This window comes from Chelon labrosus (assembly GCF_963514085.1).
Source record: "Chelon labrosus genome assembly, chromosome: 20".
NCBI classification, from domain to species: Eukaryota; Metazoa; Chordata; class Actinopteri; order Mugiliformes; family Mugilidae; genus Chelon; species Chelon labrosus.
The window spans coordinates 17,480,386-17,503,699 of record NC_140353.1 but is presented as its reverse complement, the minus strand read 5'-3'; the positions used below and the strand labels follow the sequence as shown (position 1 = coordinate 17,503,699).

At 44.1% G+C, this 23,314-nt stretch overlaps 1 protein-coding gene across 4 annotated transcripts in view; it reads right to left on the bottom strand.

Annotated features, from left to right (window-relative positions):
* Positions 1-19,935, bottom strand: part of ldlrap1b (low density lipoprotein receptor adaptor protein 1b) — a 32,320-nt gene extending 12,385 nt beyond the window's left edge. For 3 of the 4 annotated variants that reach the window (XM_084568647.1, XM_084568646.1, XM_084568648.1), the window contains exons 1-5: positions 19,695-19,935; positions 6,360-6,502; positions 5,020-5,132; positions 1,789-1,903; positions 568-640 (exon numbers count right to left, since the gene is read on the bottom strand). In XM_084568647.1, coding sequence (XP_084424773.1) covers positions 568-640; positions 1,789-1,903; positions 5,020-5,132; positions 6,360-6,502; positions 19,695-19,779 — 529 coding nt within the window. In that variant the 5' untranslated portion in view covers positions 19,780-19,935. The remainder of the gene's footprint in view (positions 1-567; positions 641-1,788; positions 1,904-5,019; positions 5,133-6,359; positions 6,503-19,694) is intronic. The other variant, XM_084568645.1, reaches the window with a different exon arrangement.
* Positions 19,936-23,314: the final 3,379 nt, after the last annotated feature.

Sequence of the window (23,314 nt, the reverse complement as noted above, 5' to 3'; positions counted from 1 at the left end):
CACACACAGAAAACAGAGCTGTTCTCAGTTCTGGAGCAGTGGTAGAGACCCATTAGAGAAATCAGCTGTTAGAATATTCTACTGAGCCCCAGACGATGTCTGTGTTTATTTTCACACAGAGCATGAAACTGAGATCAGATCTGGAGACGCATGTTAATGCCAGGTCTGAACACTTAAACGCCTAAAGCCAGTCACTTGCAATTAGGTTGCCCAGATCAGATCTAAACAGGCCCACAGAGTCTCCTGTAATAAAAAAGGCGTCACTAAACTAAAACAGGTCTCTCTTATTTAACCACTGTGGGGGGAATCAATGGCTTCCTCTATAAGCGTGTGTGTGTGTGTGTGTGTGTCAAGGAGCAGTCCTCATGACCTCTCTACAGGGTGTCAGAGCCAAGACGAACACATGGGAAAATGTATGTTTTCGTGTTGCCTAGGAGACCTCAGGATAAAATGTAGGATTATTGTAAGGAGGTAAGTTGAAGGATGTGTACAGTAAGAGGAGGAGGAGGAGGGTAAAAGAGGAATGTCTTCACTCATCCGTTACACTATGGGAGCAACCGTGCGTACCTTCCTTGGCAGCCTGCCAGAATTCAAACGCCACCCTGAACGCTTGAGCCACCGTTAGGGTTACCGCCTGGGCCTGTTGGTGGAGAGACAGAAAAGAGTGAGCTGTGAATAACACTCAAATGCATCTCAAGCACGGGAAGGAAGTTCCAGGAAGGAGAGGAGATATGGCAGCGATGCAAACAGGAACTGACCACCAGCACGAGAAGGAGGCTCTTCACAGATTCACGTGGAGAGGGAAGAGAAACCCGTGGAGTTCTTTACAAATTGTTTGCGTAACTGGGAGGATACGTGGCCTTTTGGCCACAGCTAAATTGGTGAGGGGAAGGAAGAGGAGGGAGTGGCGGGCTCGTTCAGCAACCCTCCAGGGATGGTGAGAATTCCAAGAGAGGGATGACAGCCTCCTCGCCCTTCATGCTGTCACTCCTTTCTTTCTCCTGACTTCATATTTGGATACTTGCTTAAATACAGGCAGTGAAAAGTGTGACTCAACGTAGCGGTGTGGCACTTGTCAGTTCTCCTTGCAACATACTGTATCTGCAGAAAGTGCTTTTTATGGACTGCCAAGAGCACAGGCTGAATCTACAGAAATACGCTGCATAAAGACTATGCAGTAGCTTGTTCCCTTATTCTACTATATATTTATTTATATACAGTGAAGTATAGTAACAGAAGGCACTGGTTCCAGGTTTCAGGAAATATGCTTATTCACTTATCTTCTTACATGAGTGCTACCAGTCCTAGATTCGGCGCTTGAAGTTTATATTTACAACTCTATCCATGCTATTTCCTGTGCCCCAGTTTTGGGCCACAACAGTCGCGTAAATCCTGCTGGGTAGATTGTGGTTTCGCCGCACCCATAGAGGTGCTGGAAGGCAGTTTCTGTTACATTCAGACAGGGCTTCCCAGCCTTGATGCTAAACTAAGCTAACTAAAAGTTGGTATATCTTCATATTTAACAGATAGATAAGAGACTTTTTTTCATCTTAGTAAGAAAACAAAGTGGACAAAATAAACAAATTAATCTTTTGTTTAGAAATGAGAACTGCAAAAAAAATATTTTTTTTTTCGTTGAGTAAATGGATCCAGCTGGTTTCAGACTCTTAAAGGAGGTGGGTGTTCAGCTCACATAAAGTGTTTATTAGACTACTTTGTGAAAACAGCCCACTTGTGCACACAGTGGGTGTCTCAGAGACACATAATTACACAAACTCATTTACTCACCATTTTTCTCTTGGAGCAGAGGAAGGCATGGCACTCGAGAGTCTCGTTGTGTTGGCTCTGGACAATGTAGGCAAACACTTTGTCGTGCATTTTGTCCGCAGTGCAATATGATATTCTGAAACAAACACGCACAAACAGATGTGCAGACTTTAATAAAAACTCTAATGCTTTCTAGACTCAGAACAGATGACCATTGAGAGACCATTGTAAAACTTTATCTGCACTAAGCCCTTAAGCTAGTCCAGCAATCTGATTTAAACTGTTCAATCTAGCATTTCTCTAAAAACTATTACTGAGAAAATAAATCCCCGACTTTCTTAAAACCTTCCGCACTCACAAGCTTCCCACTGCACACATGATCAAATACACACCCCAGCTGTGCGCAGGTACAGAGCTGAACAATGTCATGAATTTGACTGGAACGCGTGCACAGGGACATCTGTGCTTTTTCTCCAGACACGCCGTTCTTCTCTGTTACTACATCACACACCTGCTGCGTCCTGTCGTGACACTCGCGCACAGCTTTCAGACTGGGCCCGGCCCCCGTGAAGTACATGAAAAGACTCACACAGGCAGAGGTGATTGTTCTAGTTTTTTTTTTTTTTTACGGTGCAGAAGGTGCGAGATTGTGTGTGTTGACGTATCAGTCCGGCTCAGTCCCAGGTGCAGAGTATGCTTTTAAATGAAGCCACGAGGCTCTGCAAATAGCCTTCCTCCACTATTTGATCATGACGCCATTACTCTGATACCACAGCGACACGCACAGTGGCCAGTTGGGGAGGGATGCCCAAAACGATGGAGGACAGCTATAATGAATGTTTGCCATCTGTCCTTCCTTTCTCCTTCACACATCAACACTGTGCACCAACTTCACAGTGGGATAGCCACACATTTGTCAAATTATGACAATGTAAGTTGTGGAATAAATAAATAAAAAGAAATGAAGGAAGAGAAGGATCACATCTGGGGCCTGCACAACACCACCCAGATTTACGGGCAAATGTTTAGGCGGGAGGGCGTTGGGGAAATTGGGTGTCTAGGCTAATCCCTTTTTTTTTTTTTTTATTGGCTGTTCATCTTCAGAGCAGATGTCTGGGTTGGGTTGTATCTTGCAGTGGAGCAAGATACAACCAGCTGCTTTATGTCTCCACGCCACCCCGGGGTCACAGCCAGACTCACCTCTAGAAGTCGGCTTTCTTTTTAATTGCTACAGCTATAAATGAAAAGGACGTAAGTGCAGGCTTGTGTTCTCAAAAACAATGGGAGTAGTTATTGTAAGTTTGGCCTGTCACCACAGTCACCAGCTGCAACAGCAGCAGCAGCTGCTGCTAAGACTCACATCCCATGGATGCAGGTGTGGCACTTACACTGGTTCCTCTGGGAGGTGTAACTCAGTCGATTACGAACACCAAGACATTTTACACATATTCTTAAGGTGCGCTCACACTTGCAGAAGTCCTGGTTCACTTAGCGTTCACACTAGCATTTAACATCAAACCAAAAGATTTAAAATGAAACACATACAGTATGGGGAAAACCACAACCTTTTACGACATACATGTTTTCCAATAGACCTTACTAAACTTCCAAAACGATGCTTTGTGATGCACTTGTTAGTCATATATGGTAGCATTTTTAAAAAGCAATAAAACAATAATAGCTTATAAAATGCATAACAGAGCCAAACCTGCCCCTGAAACTGCTCCACTGCACACACAAAGAAAACAGAGGTTCTTAAGCTTGTGCTGAACTGTAATGGAGCACATACTGCAGCTTCCATGACGTGAAGAACCAGGTATGCTGGTTCTGTCCTTTCTGCCCAAACTGTGTTCACATTTTAGTCAGACTGCAGAGTCTTGTACAGTGTGCGCACCAATGTTTAGACGGCAACAATCATTATCAAACCACACCTGCCACTATCCACTGAGATTACGCCCATAAATATTCAAAATCTTAGTGGAAAAACACCCCTGCTTGAGATTCATGACAATTTTAGGTTTCCTTCAGGATCAAGGTAAATGCTAGAGAAATATTAACTCCATATTGCACAGCCAGTTGACCCTTTGTTGGCCTTCCAATTGATCTGCTGACCACCAACCAGAGGGCTGCTACCCTTTGTTAAGTCCAGACTGCCTATGTTACTGTTGCTAGGTTAGACAGTGCAATGCAGAAAAATGTTGATATTTTGTAATAATAGTGTCGAGAGGCAACACGGAGGCGAGACAGCTAACGTTAGCAACCGTTTCTAACACTAGCAGACTATTTTTTTCACCCGTTCTCAGTTTTTATTCAAGTTTTTTTTTTTTTTCCTACGGGGAACAGCCGCCACATGGCTATTGTTTGTCTCACCTAGCAACAGTAACACAGGATTTCTGCGCTTGACAAAGGGTAGGAGTCCTCTGGTTGGTGTTGAGGAGATTAATCAGGAGGCCAACAAAGGATCAATTAACAGCTGTTCAGTGACAACAACCAACAGGGGGGGAAGGCTGAAACTAAAAACTCCTAGCAACCCAAGCTTAGCATCGCAAGGTGACACCGAATATACGGAAACATTAATCAGGGAGGATGTTCTGTCGATCACAGTTTTCTGGAATAACTCAAGAACACAGTCAACAGTTGGAGCTTTGTCCTTCTCTGCCAGCTTTTAGAGGAAACTCTTCAACATAAGCCTGTTCATGCTTGACAAAAAAAATGACGGAAAGTCCCATCGCTCCTTGATTTGCAGGCTCATAAATGTGGGATTTTAGAAAAGTGATTTGAGCTGGGCTCGTAAGCTGCGGGCCAGTGGAGGTTAGGCAGCTTTCAGCACGCAGGCTGTGGCAGGAAAGTGACATCTGTAGGCATTTACTAGAGAAGATAAGTGTGTCTCTATGTGTGTCTGTCTGTCTATGACACCTTGGGTGAAAACCCAGACATACAGCTGTTGTAGTGCACCCAGGAGAGCTGAGACTGATGAGACATACCGCTGATAGATGCACTGCTCTGCCTCACACACAGAAACACTTCACTGCCTTAGAGTGCCACACCTCTGAACATCAACATCCACCCGGTGATAAACGAGCGCAAGAGGGGAATAACGACTTTTGTTTTATTGTGGGTGAAAGAGGACAAGCTAAGGTTGTAAGTACTTCATAATCGGGGAGGCCCGGTTGAGACGGGGACACAGACAGTGTGAGAAATGTTAACAGCTGCCTGAGGAGTTGAAGACAAAAAAGAAAAGAGCAGACTGACCTGTATATGGAGATATTTTCTATCAGCTGGTTTGAGGCACTGTCGTAAAGGATGATTCCACGAGGGGAGACCGATAATGTGACTTTCTGGAGTTTTTTTCCACTTGCTTTGGCCTGGAAAGAAGGGAATTAGGAGACAGAAAGGGTGGAGGCCACGGAGAGGAAAGAGGGTGTGAGTGAGAAAACACAAGAAAAATATGTCTAAAGCAGACTCAACAACATGAAATCCACTAATGCCAGTGACTGTGGTACACTAAAGCAACCATGCTGCAAAGCAAATTTCCCACGATCAAGCTTAATCCAGAAGGGATGGTTAAAAAGGCAGATTAAAAAATCTAAAATTTATGCTTAGAGAATTGAAAGACCTTCAGAGCTCATGGCTTGACTGACAGCTAGGGCTGTCTATTTTTTTTTTTTTTTTTTTTTTTTTAAATATAGGCCATTTCCTGCATCTTTTCGTTAGAAATCGTGTGGTGGTCTTGCAATGCTGGTTTGCGTGAACTTAGACAGACTTTATTCATCTACAAGGGAAATTGTTTGGTCAGTTGCGGCTCAGTTGCACATAAAAACAGCTCTAAACATATGAAAAACACTTCAGTCCATGAGTGTGGGTGATCCAAAACATGACAGGAACTACAACTCAGAGTATCGTCAGGTCTTGAAGTTCATGTGTGGCAGCGTTTTGGAATTTTGTGAAAACCGAATCAGAATATCAGTAGCTATACCCAGCCCTATTAACAGGTAAACAAGTGTTTGCTATAAGTCGACGTCAAACGTGTGTGAGTAAGCGCTTAAGAGACATTCAATCGTACTTTGCCAAGTTGACCTGTTGTTTAAGATGACAGGTTCTGAAAACATATCCCTTTCAGCAGTCTGGTATCATTTTTCAGGGGGACATCAAGGGCAGCCAACAGATTAGGCCAAATCACAGCCTTCCTCTGCACACATCACTGTGTCCCAGGTCCCACCATTCTGTAGCCGCTAACTTCATTATCCACCGAGCTGCCAGATCCAATAACATTAAGCCCTTTGTACGATGATAAAGCTGCCTGAGCTACACACTGAGAAACACTGTCCACACTAATTGCCTCCTCCTTTAAATGTCAACCCAGGCTTGAGGGAGGAGGGCAACCAGTCGCTTTTTACTGAGGTGTTGCTCAGGTCAGGGGAGGAGGGAAAACTACTGGATGATTTTCAAGCGGTGATGATGTGGAGAAAATATTATATATGCTTGAGAGAAACTCATTTTCAGGGAATGGTTTTCCAAATAGAAGTGCATTAAGAAGAGATTTTGTCTGCCCCGTGTTTAAGCTCCTTCAATGTGTGCGTGTTGCCTCTCACCGTGGCCACTATCCTTTTGACAGCTGCCGCAGACAGCTCCTCTCCTTTGGGCTGCTCAACCATCGTGACCCCCAGGTACTTGAGGTGGAACACCATGCCCTCCTGCAGGGTTTCTCTCGTGTCTGTCCAGTTCTCTGGAAGCTCTGCAACATGAGACACAAACCAGTGAAACTTCTGTTCGCCAAACAACCTTGCTGTCTTTACAGTAAGAAAGGCTGAGAAAATCCTCTGTCGGGACATGTCAGGGCAGCACGGTATTCTTTCAGTCCACTTATAGGATGCTGAGTCAGCTACTTGCAGCCAGGTCCTGGCCAACCAGGTCCTCATTGTGGGTGTGTATAATGAGCACATGCTTTTCCCATTCTTCATGCACAAAGGTTAAAAGATGTGTTCTTTTAGAATACATATTCCACCAGCTAAAATAATCTCTCAGTCCTCCTGAGTTTTAGCACCGCTAATTTGGACCGCGTGGTAAAGTTGGGTGAACAGACTAGAACATGGGATGTTTGCATATTTAACACATTATGCCAGCTCGAGTTTGTCATTTACTACTTTTACATTTGCATCCATTTAAAAAAAAAAAAAAAAAAGTCCCTAAACTGCACTGTAGAAAAAGCCCGATTGCAAGTTGCGGCCACATTTCCAGTTAGTCTGCAAACAGCACAACTCATTGCCCATTTTGGATGAGTCAAGGAATTAAGAATAACACATATCTATTAAAAATCTATTTTTCCTGAGCATAATAAATCTGTCATTTCTGTTTAAAATATTTACTTGGAGAGAAAACATCAAAACTCATAACTTGGGTAAATGGGTTTAAAACATTTCCTTTTTTTTTTTTTTAATCATGCAGTACACAGACACTTTTTCATCCATTTAAAAGAACATAAAGAAATTTCAAAAGAAGAGACTGCTATCGTGAACAGACTTACTTTTATTTAATCTTTTAATTTACTTATCTACACATTTATTTTTTTATTTATTTGTTCTGCAGCAGTGATGCATCAGTTTCCTTAGTAAACTGCATCTAATCTTATCATTAGGCTCACCTCCACTGCAATGCAGTACACAAAGTTATCAACATATACCATCAACTAAGATCAAACACAGGTTCAGGTCCAAAAGAACAAACTTATAAGCTTAAGACAAACTAGTTCTTTTCTTATTAAGTCTGTGTGAAGATATCCACCGTTGTCTAGTTGTAAAACTCCAACTCATGTTCAAATGATGCCATTTGATTAGATATTGTTGAATAAACAAGGCACCATTTGCACAAATAAATTTCAAAGTGGAAGCTGACGCACGCGGGCATCTGCTCCGTCGGTGTTCAGCCACTTCCTACCACCATAAACATGCTAACTTCTCCTTGAAGCTCATAAAATGTTTATGGGCTTGGCGCTCTGTGATGTGATTGAGTGAGGGGCAGAGGGAATCCATTTGTCTCCTGAAAAGGCCCATTAGAAAACATTATTGTCAACAACACTTTCCGCCCTCCCGTGTGGCCTACACAGCGCCCGGTATCTAGAAGGTGATCTAAATGGAAGAATGACACAGTCTCTTTGTTTGAGGAGGTGTGAAGCCAGGTATTCATGGCAAGAGGTTTGTGCTTTCCAAAACTCTTACTGGTTTCACATACAGCGTAGACCAAATGAACCCTGCTGAAGGTTTTCTGGGGAAAGTGAGTGTTGATTGTATGAGTATGTGTATTTTAGTACCTTTTATACTAGAGCTGAAAGCTTGTTACAAGGAGCAATTGTGATGATTGTTCCACTATTAAAACCTTTCCTTAAGTAAAAATTGAACAGACCAGAACAAAACATTTAAACTTGTCTCCGAGTAACAGCGATGGACTTTTAGTCAGTTTATAGATTAAACAATCAGTAAAAATACTCAACAAGTAGTCGGATGATCAACCGATAATGAAAACAGACTTTACTTTCCCCATTACAGCTTGGCAGCATGTGATTTGCATGCAACCCTGAATAAACAAGCTCATCGTCAGCACAGTGAAAGCTGTTGCTGGCTTCCTTATGTCAACAGTTCCAGTTCATCAAGCAAATCCATTTTGTGTTTGATGAGCTTTAATAACAAAGCGGTCAATTACGTTTATTACGGCTCATGGTTAAATGATGAAATAGATTGAATAAAATCAGCATTTCATTTAAAAACTGTTAAACAATCAAACTGCACAAACTAATATCCTCTATCTTGTTAAACAACTACACTGGATTCCCTTTGTCCAAGAAGGTCAAAGCCTTCCGACTGCATTTATTGTGATGACTATCACTCGACTTAAAATACCAGCGAACATAAACCATTTGGAAATAGCAGCTGAGGCTAACCTACAAGACTCCTTTCTTTCCAAGCCAAACCAAGTCAACTGTGAGCGATTATGGAGAATGGTTTTTAATGGTCTAAATGTAGCTCTAACCAAACCCATACTTAAGTAATGGGTGAGTCTGAGAGTGAACACCCACTCTAAGGTCAGGGTCTTTGAGCTCATAAGTGTGGCTAACAGGTCAGACTAGCCTGCTCTGCTGATCCGGCAGTTACATTAGTGCCTGGATAAGTAACACCCTTACTGTAATAGAATCTGTGGTAAGGAATCACTAGCTGCTATTCATGACCTAAATCAAATTACCAAGCGCACTATAAATGTCCGTTACAAGGTGCAGCCACCCGAGACATTTGCGGACAGCTATACAAATATGACGGGGATGATTCCGGCTAACCCCTTAGCAAGCCCGACACCTCTAACCCTTTAGTGCTTGCGCATGTTCGCGAAAGTGGCAGGGAACCATCAGTCCGGAGATTTCCAGTGTTTACAAAAGGCAACACCGCTGACAGGTCTGCACCACTGAATTTCAAACAACTGTCAGATGTGCTTTGAAAATGCTCTGAGCGATTCAAGGCTTAGGAGAGACGTCGATCACATAGCACACACAGCTGAAGCAGCAGGCTTGTGCTGGTCCAGCAGCAATTTCAAAAGCAAGCCCCGCTACTTGAAGCCCAAACCAGGGTGACCAGCAGTTCACCTTGACCACAGAGATTAAGGAATCATGTTCTCTCATCAACATGGGAGAACATGAGAAGGCTACTGAAAGGCTTGAATGACATCTTTCATCTGCTGAAAACAGCTGAGTAAATGAATGTGAGTAAGCAGCGAAACACAGCTTCCTTCAAAACCTGACATAATGGCAGTTCAAAAGCACATTACATGAAGTAGAGCTATTTTTAGACTGGTGCATATACCCAGGGTGCTTTTTATGCAACAATAATCCATTTTCATTTTGGTCACATTTGCATTTACACAACCCACCACCACCACCACCACCACCAGCAGCAGCAGCAGCAGCAGCAGCAGCAGCAGCAGCAGCAGCAGCAGCAGCAGCAGCCCCCCCCCCCCTCCTCTACGGCAGCTCTCTGCAGCTGTGGAGCTGATTAGCGCAAACTTCAAAGGCTTCTCCGCTACGCTGGAGCTCTGGCTGGTCACTGAAAGCTGCTCGCCCGGTCCACATCGTTCAGTAAATACGCCAGAGAGAGCAGGTGATGGAGCACTGATGTTGGCTTAGAGAAAGGGGATATGATTGGGGGAACAGGTAGTGGGCCGCAGCTGCGGCCAACATCAGCTAGGATTAGAGGTGTGAGGGTCTGATTAGCCAATTATCTTCAAAGGAAGAGGTGGACGAATAAAAAAGAAACACGGCGATACATTGGTTCTTGCTCTGCAAGTCTTAACAGGCTGGGGTGCCTGCAACCTTATCCTTTGAAACAGTTTGAGTCTACACACACACACACACACACACACACAAACTACTATATAAATCAAACCACACTACGAGGGAGACAAACATACGAGCCAGAAGAGGGAGATTTGAGTTACGGGAAAAAGCCTCAATGAACAGAAATAAATATCTGCTGGTTTACAGTCAGATGATCAAAGAACATACCCCTCCCAGCATCTGTCAGCCTCGGATTAACGACAAGATGAGACTCTTCTCAATGGTGGGTCTCCTAAATACAGACTTAGTCAGAGAATTGAGACGTTTAAGGCTCCAAGGGAACAGTGGGAATCACTGTTGCTCTGTCGGTGGGGATTTTGCAAGAAAAATGCCAAAGAATACAAACCATGAAACACATTTGACATGAAAATGCGTAAGATAAGCTAGAAATACAACCAAAATGACCCTGAATAACAATTGATATCTCTGGGCAGGGAAAGACTAGTCTAAAACTTTCAAAAAGTCCCTTCTTGTGGGCTTCTGAAATAAAATCCTCTGTTACCTTTCAGCTACCTAATTTCAACTGGCCATGATTACATGTCACCAGCAGTTTTGACATTATAACAAGTACTAGAGCAGTGTGCTATACTTGCAACCCTTGACAATAAACCCTTTGTGAGGGATTTATTGAAGCATAGTAAGCCTGTAATAACACAGCCACAGTGCAGTCCGTTCTGCCAATCCAAACCTGCTCCCATATCCTCAGCCTCCTACATCAGACAAGTCCCAACACTCCTCTGGCAGTGCAAGAGAAAGGGAGCCTGCTCTGTTATGGCCTCAACTGAACTACAGTTCAAGTCTACAGCAGCCCCTACAACACACTGCCAAGTGAGGAGAAGAAAAATGTGAGAAGCGGACGGATTTAATAATAGAGAAATGTCAGAGTTCAGGATCAAATGTTCCTGTAAATGAGTGTGAAAACAGGTCATTATAGCAATACGACTTCTGCACAAGGAACGACTGATGGTATTTTACGATGCATGATAATGTCAAACTGTCTTTAACACGCATTTCAAGTGTTTCACGGTAGCTTAGTTTTATAACCATACATGGAAAAAAACTTAAATACCAAAGGAATTATTCAAGACTGCGACTATGATATGCCATACTACCTTCTCCATCACCTCTACTCTGTTCTCTAGACAAATACCCTTATCCGTTGCACTGGTGACTAATCCAACTTTATCTTGACAGTTCCCAAGTACAAAATCTGTGTAATGTCTGACTGAATTGTGAGGATAATTCACAGCAAGCGAGTGGACACGTTGATGCGCAAAGTGAATCTCTGTCGTACTCTTTTCTTCTAGCCTGTTTTTTTTGCTTTTGTTGATTTTGCGGATAAATCCAAATCTGCCCTTCCTTATGCACACTCCACCCTAGGTGAAAAAGAGCCTGGCATGTATAATCTTGCGGTGTCTGCGACAAGGCAAGGCCTGGTTGTCTGGCTGTTCAATTGCAAAAATGGCATCTGATAAGGAAAGACTATACTGTGTACTGTCAACAATGAAGTCAAGCAGGTTATTGGACCTGTGGGGGTCAACGGACCTGTGAGCTTGAACCCAGGTAATCTTAATGTTGACAAAGAGCTCTGAGTGCCATTGGTGGCCAACCGACGCCTCTGGACTATGCTGGAGGAAAACGCACTGAGCGATCCTACCCTTTAAGATTAAATCATTCCAGTTTATGTATAAGCTGCGAGTTTACATGAAGCCAAAACTACAGAGAGAGTTGGGTCCTTTTGATGCAACAAGAGATCCGGAGAGGCAAGACAGCACAGAGATCTTGGGAATTATAATCAAAGGGATTTGAGTGCTGAGCTTGTGTAGAATTAGGGAGAGAGAGAGAGAGGGGCGGGTGTATGTGATGGTGGGTATTTTGGTCAAAGCCAACAGAGAGGAAATGAAGCAGGCAGTTTAGACAAGGGAGGGTCAGGGAGGATCGCTATCGCTCTCCTTGTCAACAGCCAGTGACAGTAATGAGGGGAGAAGATCTGCTCTTTCTGGCGTTGCCTCTGCTTTAAGGGAAAACGACAGACGGGGGGGGCAGGGAGAGAGGGAGAAAAAACACAGACAGGCGCAACGACATTCACAAAAGAATAACAAAGCAGTGAAACACACAAACACCAGGTCCAATATGGAAATGAAGGCAGCAAGTCAAACAATTCTAGCCACAAATTCTTATACACACTTCCTTCGCATAACAAATCTGACGGACAATTAGGGAGATGCAACAGTTTAATCACCGTGGAAACGGCAGGAGGACTCTGCTGCGATGCCAGTGCAGGCTAAATAACGTAGTTAATACTCTGGGGATGGGAGAGAGGGGGAGATGAGCGCGCTGCGACACAAGCATAAAAACACAAATCACCAGCGCCATCCTGACAACTCAGTAGGCACTGTAATCACTGCGATCTAGCTGGCCTCCAGCCAACATTAATTGTGTTTCTCTGCTTGAAGGGGATGAAAATGGTTCTCTAAATACAAGATATGATTCCCCAACTGATGAGAACAGACGAAAGACAAAGAAGAAGATTGAGTTAAAACCAGTTCAGAGGTGACATGACTCTGGTGTGACCGAGTCAGACCCACTGCGACTGATTAACAACATCGTCTAACAGTAGGCGGAAGTGTTTTGACAGGAGTTGAGAAAATCCTTTTAAATCCTTGTTACTGAGATCATCCTACAAGTGATACCAGAACATGTCGGCATAGCTGCGAGCACATGAGTAAGCAGTTAAATATTCAACCGACTTTGTCGTGAATTACTATTCTGGGATTCTAGAGACTGGAGAGGGGGCCAGCAGCAATGCGGCACAGCTTGGTTTGACATGTAAACACAAATAGAGAGGTCAACAGTCAAAGCCTTGCCAACACTCCACAGCTCCAGCAGTCCGTGGGTCAAACCGGCTGCATCAACAGTTTCCCCTTTGTCAAGATTTGAAAGGAGCGCCCCAGCGCTGAGAACTCTCCGCATGGCACCATGTCCCAAACTGTGAATGACTCATTGTTTCTGGCCTGGCACGACACACTCCTGCCCACCTGTCCACCTTCTCCGCAACAAAATGGGAAACGAACAGAGCGCCGGGGTTACTGTTCATTTAAAAACGATTTATGGCCACACAGGGGAAGAAGAAACCTGGCTAATAACCGCGTGTCAATTCTTGATTTGCTAAGAGACGTGCGTCACCCTGGGATATTGGGGAAAGTTGTGTTGTCTGGCTGTCTTTCACATGGTCCTCTCAGAGGATGAGTGCTGAACTAAGGACAAAGGTAACACTAGCTGCTCTTCGGGCAGGGAGGCTTTGAGAGTCCATGTGCGAGTCAAAGTCAGTTGTCAACCCAAACAAACTGGCGTGGGAGGGAACAACCTAATATCCTGTCACGTTTGTGTGGCAACAGCAGAACGACAAACTGATAAAAACAAACTCTTATTGTCAATAAATCCGTGCAAAAAAGCGCAAAATCAACAATGAGGTAGTGTGTCTGTGATCTGAAGCACCATTTGTGGCACTTGGCCCCGATTCATTCCAAATCCTTTTTAAAAACTTCCCAGGCCTTTTTTTTTTTTAAGTACAAGCAAGCATGTTTTTAGCAAAACGCTTTTGGAACTCTTTTCAGCCTTTCACTTACAAACACTTGGTGCAGTTGAAATGTAATGTTGTTTGGTGCATCTGTTCATCGAAAACAACAAAATACAGTGTCACCACGACCTAACTGTAATCAACCTTTGAAAATGAGGGGAGCGTCTAAAAGATCAATATGTCCCAGTTATTTCTGATAAATTGCAACAAATCACAATATTTGCACGTGTACCGTCAGCTATTTAAGCCCTTAGCCGACCTACGCCTGTGGTGAGATGACCTCCTCTTATCACGCAACACAAGACGTGCACAAAAAAAAAAAAGACCTATTCCAGCATTATTAGATTCCAATCAGGGCACTTGGGGCTCATTTAGAAACTGCCGACTCAGAGGAGGGACGCCGCCTGAAGTGAAACACTGAGACAAAGCACAAAGCTCGTTGAGAGAGAGAGAAATACACAACCTCTAACTATGCCTTAGGAAAGTTAACTCCAACGTGACTATTTCAGACTGATGTTGAGTCTCATGTAACGGCGTTAGTTAGCCTGTACGTTCAGTTCAGCCTGATTCCAGTGGAGTCAAACGCAGTCATCAGTAATTCCTAACAACAGACACACCCATTATGGCAAAAAGGATGTAACAGAGCATTGTTAAGAAGACAAAGACTCTTAGTCAAACTGGAAAAAGGGTGTTTGTCCGCATGGGGTGACTGTCACTGTCTGTCCCTGCCTGGTACAGACCCATCCCGTATTATTGTCCTCCTTCAGCTTCTGTGGAAAATGTTTTACATGTTATCAGAAACCCAGGCCAAAATATCTCTGTGTGACATACACATGACTACAGAGACATAAACTACCGCCCAGCTCACTAAAGGACCAATCGATACAAACTAAGTGAAATGAACAGTCAGCGGGGATCCTTTACGCCCATCAGCCTGTGACCTCTTTTTTTCCTCAGCCCTGGGGCTCAATGATGCTTCTCTACTTTCAACCCCTCGACAAGCTGGCTCATGATATTCTTAAACACTGGTGCATGCCCAAAGACACACACAGGACATGTTGCAGGGCTGTGCAGCTATCAGTATTTAATTTGAGGACCATCCCAAAACAATTTCAGTTGGATGAAGGACGGGATTTGCCGAGGATAAGAGCCTTACAGATTTAGTCCGAACATCGAGACACGTGTCTTTCAGTATTGGCTAAATCCACTCAAAGAAGGAAAGTGAGGAGCGGGACAGGAGAAATGAGTGATCATGCCAGTCAGGGATTACCAGCTGATGACCAGCTGAGGCCTGAATGTACTCTAAGCAAGTATCTGGGTTATGAAACTGATCCTTGGAGCACTCTGTGCATAGGCACGCTAAAAACAGGATGGGCTGGATTCTAATGCACCTCCAATGATGCTCACAAATGAGGATGCAAAGGGGACGGGGTGCATCGTCCGATAGTCCATGAACATAAACAACACAGATGCACACAATTAACGTGCTAACTTGAGGGTGGTGCAGCTGATTAGTCCACTGACGGATTCTCACAAACACAATTTTGCTAAAATATTTTCAAGCAAACACTATCTGGGCCTGACCCTAAACAGCCTTGCAGAATAAATAACCTGATTGAATGAACTAATGATAGTCTAAACCAGCCCAAAATGAAAACGATCATTACACCCGTTCTAAAATATCACTGACCTGAACAGCAGCATCACGACGCACCATTAACTTCCAATCAGCTGCAGCCGAATAGAGTAGAGCCAAAATAATTAGTCGATACACAAAAAATAGTCTGCCATTTATCAGTTTTTCCAACTTCTCTAATGTGAAGGACTTGCTGTTTTTCTTCTTGAAATATCTCGCACATTATACTTAGTGAATAGCTTTCTGGAACTGTGACTCATAATGAGTCCGCCTGAATTCAGTCGGGCATTAGACAAACAGACACAGATTGAACACTTTGAGCAACAGAATGGGAACCTAGATGGACGCAGTTAAAAAGAAAATCGTTTGGACGTAGCTTTAGAAAGGTCTTACTAGGAACAAGACACACCAAACAAATACTAGGAGGTGGTATCAGCTAAAAACAAACTCCACTGTATGAATCTTTGTTACAGTCACGCATTGTTGCCTGAGGGGTGATTGAATATCTGTCTTGTTTAACCAGTCAGTGTTTGACACAAGTGATCTGCAAAGGGTCCCTGATATTTTAGCGCTGTGCACGTCAGTTCCTCTACAAATCATCTTCACTCCAGTGTGTGCTTCTTCGCAGGGACGCATCTGCACACAAAGGGCGGTAGAGGAATCTTATATTAGTGACAACTCCCACTTAAATTCCGAGCAGAAAGTGTGTAATGCTCTAGGTATACTGGGACACATTTAAATATATATGCTTTGGGTGTGGGTACTAAAAAAATAACATGTTTTACCTGAATTATTTTCTCTCCAGAGCCATGCGAGGGGAGGGACAGGTTGCTTTATCAGCTAACCGAGTTGCATTCCTGTCTACTGGTCAAACATTCAAAAGACATAAACTTGTCAGACAAGCTGTGTTCTGAAGGAAGGGCTATACCTACAACGAGTGCACATTAATGTTTTGTTCATGCTTGAAGACCTACAGAGCCATGTCCTCTTCCCTACTATCTCACTGCCTCTGAACAGATTAAAGGGAAGGAGGTGTAATTGCTGGGGACACTAAATTACCAACAACAGAACTGTTTCAAGGCTGAGATCACCGTCTAAATATAGTTCATTTGTATCTGTGGGCTTCCCTCTAGCCCTAAAAGCCTCAGGAGTGTTTCTTTAGTAACCAAGATGTCCTACTGACAATAAAGCTAAAGAATTGTAAGCTACCACACAGACCATATGTCTAGACATAAGGCCAAAGAAGATTACATTACCACCATTGCTTATCAGGAAGAGGAACTGGTTAACCACCGTGCTTCATGCCCAACATCTCTGCTGGTTTAACAGAATGCCACAGTCTATCACAGTAGTCTCTGCTGTAAACAGCTGGCATAAATTAACAATGTTCTGTCTGAATATTAAAACAGAACATTTAAGATAAAAAAATAAAAAAATAAATGTCTTGAAGTACAGAAATAGATGTGTAGTCGTCTGGTCACAGATAACCTAATGAAACGTGACACTGCAAATAACAGATACACACATTCATCATGTTGCAACTCACTTGCTCAATTTAGCTCGTGTGTTCAAAAACCACAATTATGACATTGAAAAGCATCGGATTTCTCCAGCGACGTCAGCTGAAACAAGAGAAAGACCAGCATCCATTTTCACCGCAGGATTAAAACTGCCCTCTAGAAGAAACGGTGACAAAGCATGATTGTGCAGCCCTGTCCACACATGCACGTCGTACACCGACACACCACGCGCAGACACAGAAGACCTAACTGGGCTGTAAATCAGCAAGGGCTTTACAGCTCCATAAAGGAACCCTGCAGGAAGCAATCTCCATTACAGCCTGGCAAGACCCCTTTGGATGACTTTGTGCAAGGGGACACAGCACTTACTGGCCAGAGGAGGACCAGAGGTGTAGGGGAACCTGGTCGGTGCAGACCACACACAGTTTGTTACACGGTGAATGACACTCAATTAAAAACTACAGGGGTACTCAAACTTCTGCCAAAGCAGTAACACCGTGCGATTAATATACAAAATGCAAATCGGTCATGATAAGGATCTTAGGTGGCGGCATTATCACAGTGGATCACACTTGTAGGTGTCAAAGGAAATGCAACACATGTGCACGCCCGGTTCAACTGAGCAGATATTCTGACAGCTTCGATATTGACAAGCCCGCAGAATACAGCTCCTTGACCGGGAACGTAGGAGGGAACCGTCTCTCTCTTCACTGCCGACAGGAGGGATTTTCTGCCTCCCACACTTTTCAGATTGGCAAAGAAAAAATAAAACAGGGCTTTCATGACCTAAAAAGTCACATACCATATTTCCCCACCAGAAAAATGGGAACTATTTGGATGTAATGAGAGGTCAGTGCAGGGAAGCAATCTGTCAGCTCAGCAGACTGCCAAAAGGCAACTGAGCAGTTCGAACTGCGCAGGAAACGACTGCAAAAGCAGAGCAAGTGGGGAAACCCACGCGTCAACGCCAGCTGACTTTATATGTTGACATGCAGCGACCATTAAAAGAGACACAGCAGTTTTATGAAAACAATAATGAAACCCATTACAATCCAACCGGGACAGTATGGAGAAAAGGAATGCAGCCCTGATAGATGCCAAAGAAGTGAATAGGCTGCTTTGACAAGGCCGAGCCCACACAGGGGCGGGAGGAGACAAGCTTACTGTAGACTCGTGGCGAAAACTTTGCCTCTAATTATGGACCTGTCTCAGCCTAGAAATGTTGTGTCTTTAAGCTAATACGATCCAAGCCTGGAGGCACACTGTTAAAATTTTTATTCTGTGGACTGAACCACGCTGGTCTGCATAAATCTCATGCAACACACAGGGTCTAGTTTGCAGCCTAAAAGATGAGACAGGCGGTGTTTTACTCATGAAACGGAAACACAGTAAAGAAGGCAAAAAAAAAAAAAAAAAGAGGAAGATGAAGAGCCACTTGATGACCATTAAAAAAAAAGGGAACCCGTGAATAAATAATGCGGTCGAAGAATCGATAGGCTAAACACAATTATAAAAAATTATTGAAATGAGCTGATTCTCTGTGCTTGAATGTCAAAGCAGCAGGGGTGGGGAGTGACTTCTGTCACAGACTGAATGTAGAGTCACGGCGGAAAAGCTCAACATCGGTCCGAGCCTCCAGCGTGGGCTGATTGATTGGGCCTCTGTGACCACTGCCCGGTCTGACGTGGAAGGATCCCGCTGTTTGAGCATCACCCCCCCAGAGAGACAGGAGGATGGACCAAAACAAAGCACTGGCTGCACAGTCGGACACGTGTATCCCCCATGCTGCCAACTGCTCTATTGTCTATGAAATGATAAAAAAAGGGCAGTGGAGCAGGGGGCAGTGGAGGGGGCCCCCTCCTCCCTTGTGTAAGCAAACATAAAAGGATCTAGTTGCATGTGAAAGCCAAAGCAGTAGTGTTATGATGCTCAGCCACCTGAGTGATGACTGTACTCACAGGGAAAATGAAGCCAGTCATAATGGGGTTCCAAGATGATAACTAAACCCCCAATTCGAGCAACATACAAGGCTGAACTAGACGCCCCCGTGAGATTTAAAAGAATCCGAGACCACTCCTTAATACAGCCTCTCTCTCTCTTTTTTTTTTTTGTTTCACATTGTGTATCGCCTAGCAACAGTGCGTTGCTAGGATAGTACAGGCTTGCCAGGAAGACGACCGCTCATCTCTCCCGTGTCCCCCCCCCCACCTCCCACCCCCGGCTTCCTCGCTCCGGCGCCCGGATCTCAGGGTGTCAGCTCCCCGCAGAGCCTCCCCGGGTTGTACGCTTCGGAGTCGGCACAGTGACGTGGCAGACGAGAACAGGATCGCACAGTTTCACTAAACTTTTGTCCCGGCACGTCTCCGCTTTTGATCTCATGTGGAAAAATCCACAAACCTCATCGGACTTGAGGGGCTGGATTGGAACCAGTCTTGAGAGGTGAACTTGTTCCTGTGCGGGCTGAAGCCTCAACAGGAGGAGTCGGGTTAGGAGCTGCGGGGCGCTGCTGTCAGTTTGACTGTCAAGTTCAAAAGCATAACAAAACATTTCCGAGCGTACGCGCAGGGTCTAGTGGTAAACTGTTGGGGTTTGGGGCTGCTGAGTCTACTAACCATCCACCACACTGGCTGCTATTTTGTCCCCAACAACTGTAGCTAGCGTCCACACATGAGTTGTAAAGTAAGCTAAGAAAAACGCCGGCTGTGACGTTAGCTACTTGTGGAGGCTAGCTCGGTTTAGCCAAGTTAGCCTCCGGTTTAGCCAAATTAGCTCCAGCTAAAACCCGTAAGGTAGAATACTGAGCGGCTGAACACTTACTTTTATGTTTCCCCGATCCCCAGGACTGTTTCGCGATGCTGGGGCTCCGTATAATTGCCCTCCCTGCAGATTTCAAAGCGTCCATATCGTAAATCCAAAAGTGGGGCAAAGAGCCCGACGAACGCTTCTCCGTCTCTGTCGAAACACTTCGCTCGGTTTTAAATCAACCTCTCCCCGTCCAAACTTTTTTTCGGCTCTTTTTTTCTCCCCTCCGCGCGTCTAGCCTTCCGCCGACGGCAGATTACCATGTTCGTGCACCCCCCTCCCGCTGGGCGGTGTTATGTATGTAAATTAACCGGATAGTGTGCGTAACGCCCGTTTGTGGAGTCACGAGAGCGGGGCTTGTTGCAGCAGCAGCAGCGGCGGCGGCAGAGCCTGCATCCCGGACGGGCGGAGCTGCTGTTGTTCCTGTTAATACACGCTCTCACCCAGTGTCAGTGGTGGAGGAGGAGGAGGAGGAGGAGGAGGAGGAGGAGGAGGAGGAGGATTTTTGGTAGTCGTGTCACGGGCTACGTTCAGACCGCTCATGTTTAATTCAGCCGCATAGGTTCTTATCTCCCGAGCTCTTAAAAGGTATGAAGTGGAAATGCCACGACCTGGCGTGGGTAGGAGGGTGGGGACCGTTTCAACTGACTCACCTGGGCAGGTGGATGAGAGTAAATAAAGCAGATAAAATTCACATTAGTCATCTCAGTAATATCTCAGACCATATGTTTTACCGGATATCTGTTCACAAGTATTGATTACTGTGTTGCTATTTATACCTATACAGAATTATATATATACATCACTTACATAGTATATATATGTGACATATTTCATATATTTTTTACAGTAACTATATACACTGATTAGCCACAACATTATGACCACTGACAGGAGAAGTAAATAACATTGACCATCTTGTGATAACACAGTGTTCTGCTGGGAAGCTTTTGGACCTGGCATTCATGTGGATGTTACATAGACATGTACCACCCACCTAGACCAGACCAGACACCCCCACCCCATAGCAATGACACTCCTTGATGGTAGCAGCCATCCCCAGCAGGATGCAGCCTGACACAGACACACACACAAAAAACGGTTTAGGAACAACTCAAAAAACATGAAGAACAGCACAAGGTGTTGACCTGGCCTCCAAATTCACTAGATCCCAAACTGATCAAGTATCTGTGGGATGATCCCCATAGACCCCTCCCCTCAACCCATAGGACCCAAAGCCCCCCACTAACAACAATCTGTTGCCAGACACCACAGGACACCCTCAGAAGGCCCATGTCCATTCTCTGATGAGTCACAAGTGTTTTGGAGGCACAAGGGAGATCGACACAATATTAGGAAAGTGGTCATAATGTTATGCCTGATCGATGTATTCTCATATACTTACCTCTACATATTTGCATATAACTCTTTACATCAGACATATTTATCTACATATACTCACCATAAATCTGATTCCATATTCTGTATTCTTACATAATGTATATTGTATATTGTGTATGCTCCAGTAGATTGCATATATATCTTCGTATATTTTATGTTTTTATACATCTCTACCTCACTAATCTTTTTAATTCTACCTGTCTATCTATCCATCCATGCCAACAGGCTCCTGTTCACATTAAATACAATATGATCACATTGCCCCCATAGTCTCTTAGTACTCTACTGGCCAATATCCCTCAGTGAACAGCTGCAGGGGAAGGAGGATGTAAGGCTTCTCTCTCGTCACACTGCATCGTGAACCATAGTTCACAACATAAGGCCACAATGTTTAGGTGACTGGAAGCTAAGATGACTCATTTCACACCCGCTTAAGAGGAAACCGCTTCACCGACCGGTGAAGAGGAACGGGCGGTTGTGAACTCATGATTAAAAATGGTTTGGTCAAAAGCACAAGCTAAGGTCATCTAGCAACGATCATGACATTTGTAATTCCTATGAGATCAAACCGGCTCTCAGTGGCCTTTGAAGGACAAGCGGTTAGAGAGGCAGCTTTGGGACTGTGAGGTCAATGTCAAATCAATTTGATTTGACTTTTCAGATGATGCAAGAAAACAGGATCGATTAAGTAAGTTTAATAAGATAGGCCAATCAAGACCCACCATGCTACCTGAAAATCAGTTTTCTGTTTATGTTAAGATTTAAGTTAAATAATTTTTAAGTACAAACCAATTGTAATATTGTAATTGTAATGTTTATGACTGTAAACCACTAGTTGCACTGAGATTACTTCTGTATCAGCTCATGTCAGTCATCTACAGAGCAACATGTAAAACTGCATTGTTTGAACGTCGGTGCTTGCATTATACTGGCAGATGTAAAGCGATACCAAAGTTTCACTGAGCTTACATCATCGCCCTGTAAATGAATCACCCGGGAGAATGGCTCGCGAAAAATCTCACTGTACCACATTTCATAGAAGATGACGAGCTCAGAGACAAGAGATCAACAGGCTAATAGGCCCCCAAGGACACATTAGGCAACACCACCATTATCTTCAATCTGAGGCTCGGTTAGTAATGGCCTTGCTCTGCATAAAAATAAATAAATAAATAAAATAGATCCAAGGGAGACACATCTGGCACTGGTAACTCAACCATACCTCTGTCCTCAGGTAAGAGCATTCATTTTGAATCACAATTTCTTTGTTGGCAGCCACAGCCATGCTTCACTGAAGGGTGCAAGACAAACTTCAGAGAAGCAACATGGGTAATAGCTGCAGTGTTTGGGGAGAAATATCAAGGGGCTTCTGCTGGTGGGCAGAGAGGAAGCTAAACTGCACATAATTTATTTATATGTGAGGATACATACAAGTAAGCACCCTCAAAGAATCAGTCATGTGTGTATCTATGCACACATCTGTTAGTGATCGTCTGAGTAACAAATTCATTTTTATTCAGTTTCTCTGAGAAGGAGAGGGAACGTTCACAGACTTTACCAGATCTGAGCAGGTCAAGAGAAACAGGAATGCTATACAGGGAATTTCTCATTTATGGCTTCCTCCCTTCAAACAGCTGGATTTACTGTTGGCTTGCGAGGCCTAGATGCACTGCGAGTAAAGCTGTGCCAAATGTTGACTGCTGGAAAAAGACCCATTATAATCTGCTAATTCCACACGCTCGACCCTGCCAAAGCAGCATGGTGCCAAAGTGGAAGTGGAAGAGAAATAAAATAGTGAGGATGGAGTGTAAAACAAATGTATGCCTAACCCGGGCACCGATTAATGCCGAGAAAATGAGCGAGGAGCTTTGGCCACATTTGTCTCGCAGCACAGGTTAATCAAGCGTGTTTGGGGAAGCCGGGCATGTGACAGAATGCTGAGCGGAGGGCTTCTTTCATGCATTGAAATTCAGTGTCCTTGGAAGGGGGGCTCTTTATCTCCTCTCAACCCCCCTCCCAAAATAACAAAAAAAAAAAAGGCAGACTGCATTAGAGGAATTATCAGTCAAATCAAAATGTGCGGCAGCCCATAATTTGCTCCCTTTTATGATTCAATCGCTGACAGGTATCTCAAGCCCAGAGGTCAGTAGGGCACAGAAACTACCCATCTGAATTTGAAATGTGGACAAATAGGCAGTGTTTAAAAAAAAAAAAAAAGTGTAAAAGTCCCCTCT